A 15,110-nucleotide genomic window follows, 5' to 3' on the forward strand; every position below is an offset into this window, starting at 1 on the left:
TGTTATGTCCTACTTTTAAATAAGATATCCTTTCATTTGATCTTATTAACTTAACTTCAAAGGTCCATGATTTCATAGGTCTGACTGCCTCCAAAGCAGATTTCTGACCCCTCCTTTAAATTTTATAGATGATTTTGGAGTATTACTATTGCAACACAAACAACCCCCCACCCCCACGCCCCCCAGCCAGACAGCATTTAACCAGACCTATCAAAGCCTTAACAGTTTGGCAGGACCTAGGAGAGTTTTTGCTTCTTTGCCATTGGCATACCACAATAGAAAACTGAGCAGGACTTTAGTGCAGGTTTGCATGGTGATATATCCCAAGATTTAAAATGAGGAATGTTTATTGATAACTGAATGTCTACAATTAGTAGCCATTTAATTTTGGTTAAAATTTCCAAAAATTGAGATATAACTATCTGCTACAATAAACCTAGCTTTTCTACTTATTCACCTGTGTGACTGGACAAACCACTTTTCTTCCTGGGTCTCAATTTTCCTAATCTGTAAAAGAGGCTAGAACAGATGACCTCATGTTCCTTTTAGCTTGGAATCTCATTGGTTTTTGTCATCTTTGTTTTTTATTTTAGTAATGATGAAAAGAATCATAATTTTTTCTTTTTAATTTTAAATATGATTGATGTGTAGAATTTGTATATTGATTTCAATTTAATGCTTTAAGTAACATTTTTAATATATTATACACCTAGGTACTAAAAGTAGATGGTGCCTATGTTGCTGTGAAATTTCCAGGCACTTCCAGTAATACAAATTGTCAAAGCACCTCTAGTTCAGATCCTGATCCATCTTCTCTTCTTCAAGACTGTAGGCTTCTTAGAATTGATGAATTACAGGTATGTTTGAAGTACACTTAGAAGTTACATTCAGCTGAAGTTGTTGGGTTCATCTTGTGGTTGATTGTATGTTGATTCAGCAACTTAATTTCTTATTTACCATGTAGGTGGTCAAAACTGGTGGTACACCCAAGGTTCCTGACTGTTTCCAAAGGACCCCTAAGAAGCTGTGTATTCCTGAAAAAACAGAAATTTTAGCAGTGAATGTAGATTCAAAAGGTAAAGCTTTTTTCACCTGTATAACTTTTAAAAAATTTAGCTATTTCTACTTGCCCCTTCATTATTTTTTAACCTTTTTAATGCTTTTGTAGTAAGTAAACAGAAGTGATTCTAGAATATGCTATTGAAAGTTTGGGGAAAAAATCCATACTGATTCAAGGCATTACCTAGCAACAGGAACAGCATGGCTAAGTGCAAAGAATATTATCAAACCACAAGGCTTGAGTCCTGACTCCGCCAATGTTGCTTTGGATAAGTTCCTTAGCCTGAGCCTCAGTTTCTGTATTTGTGAAATTGAAATGGCACCAACTAAATTACCCACCTCGTGCTTTTCATGATCAAGTGAGACAATATAAAAAAGTGATAAATTTAAGATGGTGTCAGTTGTAGCTGCTGCGGTGGTGTTGTTCTGTGATTGAACTTGCCGTAAGCCTACTAAATGTGGTTGGTGATGTTTGAATTGGTTTTCATATTGGCTTGCTAGAGGTTTTTGGGTTTGTGATGAGGGTCTTGGTGTTGGCTAAATCAGTGATAGTTTGTAATGTTTTCTCCTTCCTTCTTGCTCTTCTGTGAAGGTGTCCATGCTGTTTTGAAGACTGGGAGTTGGGTGCGATACTGTATCTTTGACCTTGCTACAGGAAAAGCGGAACAGGAAAACAATTTTCCTACGAGCAGTATCGCCTTCCTTGGCCAGAATGAGAGGAATGTTGCTATTTTCACAGCTGGACAGGTATGAATATAGTGAAATAGTTTAGTTAAGACACTTACAAATTCTGGAGGAGGAAAATAAATAAAGCATGTGCTTTATAAAGTTTATGAGGATTTAGGCTGCTTGCTTAGTAACTTGTAGCAATATTGAAAGATTATTTATTTAGCCTATTAACATTCTATGGCCATTTGGTTTCAGTTCTTGCCAGTACTGCTTGTTTGAAGAAAAAATTATTTCTAGTTTCCTCTCCACTGACTTGATTTTCATCAGCAATTGTAAATGAGCCAACACTTATTTCTGTGTTGTTTATTGGACAAAAATGAACAGATTCTAAAAGCCTCTTAGCTATTTTAACCCTGTATAAGTGGCAGTGGGGCACAGTGCATTTAAAGTTGACTTTAGTGTCAAAAAGACCTGGTTTCAAGTTTTGCTTCTGACACCCATTTTATGGCCCTGGAAAAGTCTCTTGACGCTTCATGCTCTGGGTAATTGTTTAACACTAAAAATTGCAGGGAAGTTGCTGACCTCCTTTGATAGAGAAAATGCCTCACCCAGGACTTCCTGGGACAAGTGAAATCACTGGTCTTATCCCTACCCTGTCCTTAGCATATTTTAATATTAGAACTCATATTCATTTTAACATTGAAATTAAGCTCATTATCAAAGCATTGGAAATCAAGGGAATACCCATCAATTGGAGAATGGCTGAACAGGTGTGGTATATGAATGTAATGGAATACTATTGTGTTATAAGAAATGATGAGCAGGCAGATTTCAGAAAAACCTGGAAATATTTAAGTGGACTGATGCTGAGTGAAATGAGCAGAATCAGGAAAACACTGTACACAGTAACAGCAATGTTGTGTGATGATCAGCTGTGATAGACTTGGATCATTGCACTGCTGAGAAGAACTAAGACAATTCCAAAGAACTCATGATGGAAAATGCCCTCCATATCCAGAAAAAAGAACTCTGGAATCTGAATGCAGATCGAACTATACTGTTTACACTTTGTTGTTGTTGTTATTGTTGTTGTAGTTGTTTTTCTTTTTTTGAGGTTTTTACCTTTTGTTCTGATTCTTTCACAACATGACTCATGCAGAAATATGTTTAATGTGATTGTACATATATAACCTATATCAGATTGCTTTCTGTCCTGGAGAGGAGGGAGGGAAAGAAGGGAGGGCGAAAAATTCGGAACTCAAAATCTTTTAAAAAACAAATGTTAAATTATCTGTAAATGTCACTGGAAAATCATAATTCTTTTAGTATTTAAAAAAAGGAAATTAAGCCCATTATAACCAAAAAAAAAGTTTTTTCCTTCTCTTTACTCTTCTCTCCTCAATACAGGAATCACCCATTATTCTTAGAGATGGAAATGGTACGATCTATCCCATGGCAAAAGATTGTATGGGAGGAATAAGAGATCCCGATTGGCTTGATCTTCCACCTATCAGTAGTCTTGGAATGGGAGTGCATTCTTTAACAAATCTTCCTGCTAATTCAACCATCAAAAAGAAAGCTGCTATTATCATCATGGCTGTAGAGGTAATATTTCACATTATTCTTTTTGTTTGTAATGTTTCAAGATATTGCCCTTATCCAGCACATTCTTTATTTTCTTTGGTTTGGCATATTTATCTTTGTAGCATTCAAATACTTAATTTAACAAAGCAGCGTGATATAGTGCTTTGTTGCCAGAAGTTATGTGTTACTATGACAAATCCTTTTTATTATTTTGAAGTCAATTTAATTTAAATAAACATTATTTACAGTCAGGTTCTGAAGTTTTTCAAATCCGTCAAATTTTGAGAAAGGACTTGATAAACAGAATAAAGTTTTAGATGTAATCTGAGTTTAGGGCAGTGTTTTTCACAGGCCACCTTTATTGGGAACCAATATGGTTATACTTAGCAATATCTCTGACTGATAAATTTAACTGATATTTAACTGATAAATTACTTACTGACCAGCCTCCAGCAGGTAAAGCAGCCTATATTAACCAGTTATGAATAATAGTTTGAGATATAAATAGAATGAGATCTAAATTAGAATTGTTTTTGTAGTAGTACATTCATAGAAATCATTTGACACTTTAGTATGTTATAACAAATCTTTATGTGCAAAATATAACCTTCCTTCCTCTTTAAACTTTGAATAAGTTATTTAAGCTTAAACATTTAGATCTGGCAGTCATAGATTCTATGTATTCTTATGATCTAATTACTAGTACCCTTTTAATCTGTCATAAATGTTTAGTAGCCTTTTTGTCCATATATGAATGTCTCAAATTGATGTTTACCCTATAGAGAATTATTTTATGGATCAAATATTTCTAAAGTTATTATAAAATACCCTTCCATCAGAGCTATCAGTTCATTTTATTGTGTATGCCCTTGAGGGCATCATTATGCAAGCATTATCTTTGTGGGGTTGATGAAGTCCATATTATGCTCCCTGGGCTGATTTATCTATTTTTGCATCTGCTTATGACTGCTATTATTTTCTCATTTTAAATCTGTTATTTTTTTTTTACATCATTTTCTCAAACATTCCCTGCCTCAAGCCCATTTTTAATTTGCTGTGGGCTGAAAAAACCGATCTGTTAGATCAGTCTGTTAGACCTGTCATATCTATTAGACTTGCCTGTTAAACTTTGAGTGAATACCATGAATGCCAGAATGTCTCATAAATAATATTCATAAGCTTTATAGTTTAGAGGCTTTGATTACTTTTCTCCAGGAAATTTCTTCTTTTTTAAATTTTAAAAAATATTTCCTGGGTTTTGACTCTTAAAATATTGAGGTTTCTTGGTAAGTAACTCTAGACTATGTGTGCTTTCTCTTTAAATCTCTTAACTTTTAAAAAAGCAGAAGATTCTTTTTGTTGAAAGAATAAATTTGTAAGTGTGTCATTTGATAAAAAGTTCCTCTAAGAAACAATTCTAACAAATAAAGTAGTGTATTGTTGTTATTGTATTTAGTCTGGAAATGCACCATTTTCCTTGCAGTCCTCCACCCCATTTCCAGACATTATATTTTGCCAGAGATATGTTATATTTGTTTTACTATTAGTTGTTTTGGAAGGCTTAGAGATTGTTGTGTTTTAGAGGGAATTTCATATTTCCTTCTCTGGTCCTGTGTAATAAACTTACTTTTTTTAGCCCAAGCTTTATGGATAATTAGATTCCCATTATATAATCTTAGGCGTGAATACTAATAAAAAGAATAGTTATGAAAAATATTTTGGCTAGCGTTTCTTTTATTAATACTAAAATAATTTTAAGGGTTTCTGCTAAATAGTGAGACATTTACAAATGTCCATGAACTTCAAACTGAAGACTTTTATTTTTACTAATTCATTTTTTTACTATCTATTAAATGTTTGTTGAATATCCATCATTGTATGATTCATTTAAGAAGCAGGAAGTAGTATAGTAGTTTATATTTTGGCATGCCTCAAATTTGCCTAAGTCAGCACAGTGTAAATATTGCTCTGTGTCAACATAGTGTTGATATAGCTTGTAAGTAATTGTTGGGCTAAGTATTTAAGAACCCCCAGACTTCTTGGCCTTAGTGTGACATTGGGTATTGCCAAATATAGCCTGTCCTGAAGGATTTTTTGAGTCTTTTATCATAGACCACAATGAGGCCTCTCATAATTAAGCAAGTACTGATTTTGACACTACTAGCAGATTGTTTCAGATGGCCTGATTATTGTGTTGTATTATTTGCTGCCACTACGTGTGGTGGGGTATTTTAAAATCTTGGGGAGGCATCAAAATGACTTAGCTGCATTTCAGTATTTTGCTGATTCCTATTTAATTATTATTACATGGAGAAGAAATATAATTAAATTGAAAAGATAATTTTCTAAAGTTGTTTTAGCTTTGCTGTGCTACTCTTAGCATAATTTTTGGAGCTGGAAGGGACTTTCAAGGCCCTCTAGGTCAAACTCTTCACTTTTTTAGAGGAGAGAACTGAGGGCCTAGGATGTGAAATAACTTGTCAAAGGTCATACAAAAGCAGTGGCACAGCAAGGAGAACCTAGATTGTCTAATGCTAAATCCAGTAGGTTGGGGGAGGAGTATTAAGCAAGTCGATGAGTATTCCCAGCTTCTTTGAACAGTGAAGTTGCATAAGCTGTCACTATTGGATATCTGGTGAGTGGAAATTTATGCCTTACTCACAGGTCATGTGCAGTATATTGTGTTTTGGGTATCCCCTACTGTCTGTCCTATAGAGACAGCCCTCCAATTTCTCTTGCAGCAGGAAACACATGCTTTTCCTATGGCTCTTCCTGGTCTGGACAAAGAGAATTAAAGAACCAGGTTAGGGATAGAGGGACACTCTCCCATCCTCCCAGCTTCTGTCATCTTCCAGAGGAATCAGGTCTGAAACGTAACTCTGTCTTTTTTGACGGTGCTTACTATTGCCTAGAAGCTACTTAACTCCCCTCCCTACCACCCCTGTATCCTCAACTTGCAGATTGTAAATTATTTCCCCAGCTAGGTTATAAATTGCTTGAGGATAGGAACTATACTCTTGTATCTCCCCCCCATCACACCTGTAGAACACAACACCTTGTACTGTGACTTGCCATAACATTCAATAAATAATGTTTTATTTTGGGGTTCAGTAAATAACAAGCCATTCCTGCAGATATTTGGTTTATTGCAGTTTTGATTTTCATATTTCATTAAGTATGAATTAGTATTTGATTTTGCTACCTATGTGCATTTGAACTTTTTCACTTGTCTTTTTTTACTTATTGTCCTAACTTGCAGATAACTGTTTTGTTGAGGTTAAATTAAATATAGGTTTTTAGGGAAGGGAAAGTTTTAATTGTTGTTACATTTCCCCCAGTGCTTAGCCTAGTGTCCTGATTTGTAAAAAATTGACTAAGAACTGTTTGTTGAATGTTGTAACTTGATATTCATACTTGCCTCCATTTTCTACAAGGAAGGAGAATCAGTTCTTCTATATGAAAATGTAAAGAATCCTAAAGTCTTCAAGTTTAGATATTTAAAATAGAAATCTATCTCCAGAAGTATTTTGTTTGACAGGTTTCTTGACAACATGTAAAATACCTCAATGATCAGTATGCTGAACATCTTTGTTTCATTCCAGCTGTCATTAAAGAAATTTGTAATTAAACTGTGTTAAGAGCTAAAGATTTTAATTCACACCAGTTTTATGGAATTTCTACTATCAGGCAAAAAAGAGGTCTAATTAAAATAATCACATCTGTATAGATTTAGCTATAATTGAAATTAGAGCACACTCTATTCATGCTACTTTTGATATTTTTAAGGGTTCAAATATTTAATTCTTTAAAGTATTTGTCCTTCCAAGCTCTTTTAGTAAGGGGCACACTTAGATAAATAAGTGGATCGATGTTAATTAAAGAAATATACAGTTTTCTAAACTAAATGAAATTGAACAAGATGCAATACAATTTGCTTATGTAGAAGCAAAGTACTTGGAACACTAAGGAAGTAATCTTTATTACTCAAATGTCTGAGCCCCTAAATCTGGCCATCAAAATTCACACACACCAGTCATGGTGTAAAGCCTCTTATGGCTAATACGATCCAAAAGAAAAATAATTTCATATGGATTCAGAAACTGTGTTCAAACCTAGGCCTTGCCATTCATTCTCCATGTGACTTTTGGGCTAGTCACTGTTTCTCTGTCAGCTTCATTTCCCCCAAGTGTGAAATTTAGGGGTTGTACTTAATGATCTCATAAGAGAAGTACATGGTTCTAAGATCCGGTCTGTGTCTTTCCTCTGACTTTGAACTCTTGTTGAGGCACTTTTCAGAGATAGTTCCAAAAGGTCTGGTAAAATAGCATCATCTCAGTGGGATATACTGTTCTGTTTCTAGTGACAAATTTGCTCATAACAGCAGGAAGGTGACAGAAAAACAACCAAAGGAAGCTTAGTGTTGTGGAGATGTTTGGTGGCAAAACTTGTATACTTAAGCCATCCATGGTATCACCTTCCTCAGAATGATGTTTGTAATCAAGGGAATGAAGTATTGCTTCAGAAGCAAATGCATCAAAATTGTTATAATCATTTTAGTGCCTGAAAGGAGGGAGGGGGGATCTAGAAAGTATAATTATGTGGAACAGTTAAGGTATTACTGTACTAACTGAATATACGTGAGACACAATTCTAGTAATCTTACCTTTTATTGATATTTTAAACCTTTCCCCCTAACATTATCAGGGAAATAATGGATTTGCTTCTCTTTATTCAATGTGTGTGAGGAAATTTTCCTGGATTACAAGAGTTTTTATTCATTTCTAGATGTGACCTAAAATTTTCATCTTGGTACTTAATGTAATCATCATTTTTGTTTCTCTTTCTTATTTGAGTACAGAAACAAACCTTAATGCAGCATATTCTCCGATGTGACTATGAGGCCTGTCGACAGTATCTTTTGAATCTTGAGCAAGCAGTTGTTTTGGATCAGAATCCTCAGATCCTACAGACATTCCTCAGTCATAGATGTGATGGAAATCGTAATATTTTGCATGCTTGTGTATCTGTGTGCTTTCCAACCAGCAACAAAGAAACCAAGGAAGAAGAAGGTAAGCTTAAAAAACTACCTGGAAGGTAAAAATTATTTACCTTACCTATTGGAGGGTATATGAAATAGAAATAGCATTTCTTTTTTTCTTTTGGGGCAGGGGGAGAGAATATATGTATATACATTCATAGCCAAGTTCAAACTCTCATGATAGTTAAAATTCTTTGATACTGTTGTGTTTTTTTTTTTAATGTTATAAACCTCATCCCCTTAAATTTTCAGGGGTAAATGATGGGAAAATTTTTGAGGTTTTACTTTATTTTGTGTAATATTTTGATAGCCTAGTTTTTGAACATATACTAATTTCTGAACTTTTTCTTAGTGTTTTATTAAAGCAGATAACATTAACAATGGTAAAGCTATCGATGCAATTTCCTACTTTTATCATGTTAAACGGTGATTTAAAAAATTAATAAATAAAAATTCTATGTATAATTATAATTTTTTCAGTTTTTGCCTCTGGTACCAAATATTTTCTTATGTTTCAGAAGCAGAGCGCTCTGAAAGAAATACATTTGCAGAAAGACTTTCAGCAGTCGAGGCTATTGCAAATGCCATATCTGTGGTTTCAAGTAATGGCCCAGGTAATCGGACTGGATCATCAAGTAGCCGAAGGTAAAGTGATTTTTAAACAGAAACTGTGATTTAGGAAACAGAAAAATACAAAAAGAAGGACCTAGTCTTTGTATTTTTTGAAACACTTGTAATTCTAGTTTCATGAGAGCAACCTTATTTGCAGCCCTCTTCATTTACCTCTATCCTCCAGCCCCCAGAAGCCCCAAACTCCCAAATCTAGTGAATTTTCATCCTGTTTTGATCCAAAGGGAAAGTTCACTTTTCAGTTTTCCACTATTACACAAAAAAAACCATACCTCATTGAAAAGAACTCCCATTATTTATTCTTTTATACACAAATTAGGCCCTAATAATTGAAGGAAATGCTAGGAAAATCTCTACCACTTATTTTAGGACTGTTACACAAAAACTTCATTCCATATTAGCGCCTCTAAGTTGTGGGATAAAGACTATTGCATGTTCAAAAAACATTTAGGTATTGGAATAGACAATTTTTCAGGAAGTTTTTCTCTGACAGGAAAAACATCCTCATTTCATACTTGATGCAGGCATAATTTCTGATTACTGGTGTGTCTGCCATTATAAAACATATGTTAATGTAAAAATAAGGACTCAAGCTTGCATTAAAAAAATTTTTATTTTCCAATTCGTACCAAAAAGCATGCCCCCCTGCAAATAAAACTTGTAGGTACAAAAAGAGCTTAAGCCAAACAAAGCACCCATTTGTGCCATTACATAATAACAATTTATATCTGTATCTACTTATGTTTACTTTGTTTTACAAAGTGTTTTCCTTATAACAACCTTATGAAATATATAGGGAAAATCTTGTCCTCATCTTTTCAGGTGAGCAGATAAACTTCAGACTTGCTGCCCTATTTCCCATCCCCATTTCTCATCCCTCCTCCCCCACTCCCTTGCTGGGGTCACAGAAATATTAAAAGGAGCAAGTCTTAGAACTCCAAGTCCAGTGCTCTTTCCACTATACTACACTGCGTCTGTGTCCAAAATTATGACTTCAATATAAGGCACAGAAAGTAAAATGTACAAAATTAAAAACATTTTGACTGTTACCAATTTACATGTTTAGGACTTTACTAGATAGAAGGAATGGTTTGGGTCTATAATTTATAGACAGATTAAATTATTCAGAAGTTAGTATCTGTATTATTTCAAGCATTTTACTTCTTTGGGGAAGATATTGATGCAAATCAAGTTGGCTTCTCTGATATGGTTGGTCCAAATACCACTGCCGCCATCCTTTTTTCATGTCATGTGAGGATTATTTTGAAGGCAAACACTAAAAGGAGCTTCAGGAGTGGGTAATGAATGGCTCACAGAAATAATTTGCAGTCTAAGCTCCTTTGAGGAATTTGCTGAAGATTTTACTGCAGTACTTTTAATCAGTTCAAAATCAGGGCTGTCTGTTGAAACAGATGAAAGCACAGGAGTCTTAATCAACGTCTGACAATAGGAAATCCACAGATTCAGCTTCATTGATGTCATCCTGTAGCCAACAATGGATTATATAAGAGTTGCCCCATGATGAGTATGCAGGCTTGAGAATCATGAGAGCTGTATGCCTAAAACTGATGCACACTCACTGTTAAATACTTATATTCCTTCAGATGATGATTTACCTCAAGTTCTGTTATGTGACTGGATAGGTCCTGAGTACAAAGGGCAGATTTAGTGGAAAACATGATTGATGCATCTGATTGCAGGTGTATTTACTCTAGAGATCGTTAATCTGGAAGACACATGACCTTCGCTTTTTTGTCACAGTGGTGTATTTGAACCATGACTGGATACTAAGGCTTCTGTAGTATGGATATAACGTGCTTACAAAGAGGAAATTACACCATCCTTGAATTCTTCCATATTGTCAGAAAATACGATGACTGCAGGCAAGCCTATAAGAAGAAAACTCAAAACTCTGAATCTTAGCAGCCAAGATGGTATCTCCTCAGTATAATCCTCAGCCACTGAGGATCCAGGTGAATCTTCATGAATTGTGTACAACGTCTTGAAGAATAATTTTCTTTTTTAAGAATCTGTAAGAGGACCTGGGCATTCTATTAAAATCTTTACCCAAAAGAAAATGAAGAAAAGAGGCTAAGGACAAAAGTGGGGGGAGAGATGACTTCTTGTCCCTCTCTTCTTCTGTAGGCATTTAACTACATCAGAACAACAAAAATAGGAATTTGCAAGTTTTTGTAAGCTCCATATATTCTTCACACACTCTAAGCATTCCTTTTGATGATAAAGCCATATCATGTACTTGTTGTATGTGCAATGCTTCCCAGTTAATCGTTCATTGTGTCTTAAGGCATTTTAAGGACACCAAGTGTCTACTTCTGATTAGATAAAATTGTAAAAAAAGGAACAGATAAGTATTGTCCTGATGGAGTGCCCTTAGTCATAGAGCTGTGATACCCATCTAGAATTTTTGTGTGCTTTCAGTTAGAAAGGATTGAGGTCATCTGGGCTTAATGAGGTATAACATCTTACATTGTCTCTATGGATGTTCAGTTTAAGATCACAACCCAAGATCATAACAAGATATATTACAGAAGAATAGCTTCCATTTTTTAAAAAGTATTGACTATTGAATTCCTTTTATGCATATTTAAAATGATTTAATTTACATACACACACACACACACACACACGAAATGTGCCAAATTACAGATGTTTTCTCAAAACAATGAGAACTTTTGTAAAAATAAATTTTTTATTTTTACATGGGAAGTATGTGGTGTCAAGAAGAAATGAAATCTTAAAATATAACACATTTAAATAGAAATTTTCTTTTCATACAATACCATTACAAATACCATTACCATTTGAAAATCATGTCCAAAATGTTAATGTGAGTGGAACATATTCTATATATGTTCCCTGGCCCTTTAGTTTGGCTTTCTATCATTTTATAAAGTTTTAGAGATTTTAATGGTCATAAGGATTTTTGCTGTTTATAATACATTAATTAATTGTAAATATTTTGTAGCCTTTGTAATTGTTACATTTCACAAATTGTAATTTGTTCAGTTTTGTAGAGCAAGAAGTACTAAAAGTAGTGCCATTTAAAATATACCTCAAAGATAGAGTTTTTATGTTCATTATCCTTGTGATTGGAACTCTCTCTTTCTGATATTTGTACAAGTTCAAAAAGTAAACTTCATTATGGAAAATTGATTTTTTTCCCTTAATAATAATTTACTGCTAGGTTATTTTTAGAACACAAAGTTGGTGAGTGTTGTATAATTTCATAAAACTACCTTAGAGGCAGTTTTCCCTGTTGTACTTTAGTTTAATGCTTAATGATTATGAAGCAGGGAATACAATATTTGACTTGTCATATTTAATTATTTTCACTTTTTGTGAAGTTATAAAAGGAGTTACTTGTAATTCTTACGTTTTCAAAAATAGGTGTATTTGTTCCCTTATGATCCATTTAATATGGGAACAATAGTTATAGGACTGAACTGGAACCAAGGCTCGCTTGCACACTCTCGCTGTTACTCTCTCTCAATTCACTTACCCACCCACCCTTTGACTTGTTCTGTGAACCTAAAGTTGTCATTTACCTGTCAAGAAGCAGCATATGGCATAGTGGGAAGAGCACAAATCTAGATCTTAGGTGAGGTGGGTTCTATTCCCAACTCTGCCACTAACTTGCTGTGTGAGATGGGGCAAGGCACTTAGCCCTCCTAGCCTCCCCTTTCCTCCTCTGAAAAATGATGGGTTTGGAATCAATAATCAATTATCTTTTAGTTTCTTCTTCTTTCTTTTAAGTGACTTGCCCAAGGTCACACAGCTAGTAAGTGTCAAGTGTCTGAGGCCAGATTTGAACACAGGTCCTCCTGAATCCAGGGTTGGTGCTTTATTCACTGTGCCACTTAGCTGCCCCTGATCTTTAAGTTTCTTTCCAGCCCTGACATTCTTGAGGGTATCTTAAATTTTCCTGAACTGGAATAATATTTATTTGTGGAGTACCTTTTGAACTTTGAAGAAAAAAGTTCTATGTAGCTATTCATTAAATTGTAGTTTGGCAGCCAGATGTTAGCATTTACCTCCTTTCTTATCTGGTTGTTTCTAGTATGAGACTAAGGGAAATGATGAGGCGTTCCTTGAGAGCAGCGGGTTTGGGTAGACATGAAGCTGGAGCTTCATCTAGTGACCACCAAGATCCAGTTTCTCCCCCAATAGCTCCTCCCAGTTGGGTTCCTGACCCTCCTGCCATGGATCCTGGTAAGAGCTCTGATTTATACTTAATATTTAATATAACATAATTAACATATTAAAAGAAATGTTCTGTATGGAATAAATAATGTCATTAATCTATGCAGTATCTCATAATAAATAGTTTTAGTAATCTAGCTTCCAAATAATTTCTCTGACAAAGGGGTTAATTTTTAAATTTATTGAAATGCTAGAAATAGATTTCTAAATCACTTCAGACATCTCTTAAAATATTCTCTTTATATTCTTTTTTAAAAAGTTAAACCCTTTATATGTTAATAAATCAGAGTAGTCATTAATCTAAGTGGATTCGTTTTATTGTATTTTTTTTTAATCCATTTTGACCTCTGTCTGACTTGACCTCTGGCTAACAGTAAAAAGCCTTAAGGTCAATTAAGAGAGCAATTTGTTAGGGATATGTTTTATATAATGATGTACATCCTGCTGTTCTGTTTACTGAAAGATGGTGACATTGATTTTATCCTGGCCCCCGCTGTGGGATCTCTTACCACAGCAGCGACTGGCACTGGTCAAGGACCAAGCACCTCCACCATCCCAGGTGAGAATCCACTGTTTATCTGCATAGGCATTATGAAAAAGAAGAGGGTTCACTTTGCATATAGGCATCTACATATACACATTTTACCTAAAGTTCTTTTGTCTTGATTGGAAAAGTCTAATCTTCTCTAAATTAACAGTTTACACTCCAGCAAAAATGTGGCAAATATGTAGATATCCTTAGAAATTACTCAGGTTTGTAAAAGTATTCTGAACTTTAAAAAATTATTTTAATGAACATAATACCTCACTACTAATACTAGATTTTTTTCTTAACAAAATGGTCTATTTAACCACTTAACTTAATACATAATTCTGGGTTAAAGTTTATATAACAAAGATTTTGATGTTTTGTTACAAATCTCATATGTTTAATTACAGGTCCTTCCACAGAGCCATCTGTAGTAGAGTCAAAGGATCGAAAAGCAAATGCTCACTTCATACTAAAATTGTTATGTGATAGTGTTGTTCTGCAGCCTTATTTACGAGAACTACTATCTGCCAAGTAAGACATTTAAATATATTTTTCTCTTTAAAATTCAATTGCAGTTATTTAAGTCAGGGCTGCTTATTATCAAAAGCAAATAGGTGGGGTTTATCTGCCAATACAAAAACCTCATAATACATTACAAATTTATATATGGATATGTGACTTCTAAATTAGACATGATCATAAAGATTTATTTCTGATATGTATTGAAATTAGTGTCCCCCAAACATGAGGCAAGTCAGGATTGTCCACTCTTTTTGCCCCCGTGAACTAAAGGGCATCGGCTTGTTTTCATTTTCTTAAGGATCTACTATGTTTCTAGGCACTATACTAGTTCCTGGGGATACACATATAAAGAATTAAACTATCCTGATGCTCAGGGAAGACAAGGTACCATAGTAGAGTTTTAGACTTGGGAGTGAAGAAAACCTGAGTTCACATCTTTCCTTAGATACTTATTAGCAAGTCATTTAGCCTTTCTCATTTTCAGTTTCTTCTTCTGTAAAATGGGGATAATAATAGAAGCTACCTCACACAGTTATGAACATTAAATGAGATAACGTATGTAAAGTTTTGCAGACCCTTAAAATGCTCTGTACAAATGCTAGGTATTATATATGTATATAGACAACAAAAATAAAGTAGTTGGGGAGGTCAGTAACAGCTTTGGGGAAGCATCAGAAAATGCTTCATTTAGAATTGTGTGGAGAAAAGGATAGAGATTCTGTAAAGGTGTGAGCATCCATATTTATGTACACAGAAACAGTACATCTTTCTAGTGATATATATTTCCTTGAATTTAATTATATATTTAAACTGATTGATATATTTATATCTCTGAGCCCTCTTTTTAAAGTTCTT

At 34.3% G+C, this 15,110-nt stretch overlaps 1 protein-coding gene across 6 annotated transcripts in view; it reads left to right on the forward strand.

The window, feature by feature from the left end:
• Positions 1–15,110, forward strand: part of UBR5 (ubiquitin protein ligase E3 component n-recognin 5) — a 162,542-nt gene that overhangs the window by 94,179 nt on the left and 53,253 nt on the right. For 3 of the 6 annotated variants that reach the window (XM_043981253.1, XM_043981263.1, XM_043981279.1), the window contains 9 exons: positions 714–857; positions 965–1,076; positions 1,652–1,806; positions 3,136–3,333; positions 8,171–8,381; positions 8,869–8,995; positions 13,059–13,210; positions 13,665–13,760; positions 14,141–14,264. In XM_043981253.1, the coding sequence (XP_043837188.1) occupies positions 714–857; positions 965–1,076; positions 1,652–1,806; positions 3,136–3,333; positions 8,171–8,381; positions 8,869–8,995; positions 13,059–13,210; positions 13,665–13,760; positions 14,141–14,264 (1,319 nt within the window). The remainder of the gene's footprint in view (positions 1–713; positions 858–964; positions 1,077–1,651; positions 1,807–3,135; positions 3,334–8,170; positions 8,382–8,868; positions 8,996–13,058; positions 13,211–13,664; positions 13,761–14,140; positions 14,265–15,110) is intronic. The other 3 variants (XM_043981267.1, XM_043981260.1, XM_043981273.1) reach the window with 3 other exon arrangements.

Source organism: Dromiciops gliroides, chromosome 1 (assembly GCF_019393635.1).
Source record: "Dromiciops gliroides isolate mDroGli1 chromosome 1, mDroGli1.pri, whole genome shotgun sequence".
NCBI classification, from domain to species: Eukaryota; Metazoa; Chordata; class Mammalia; order Microbiotheria; family Microbiotheriidae; genus Dromiciops; species Dromiciops gliroides.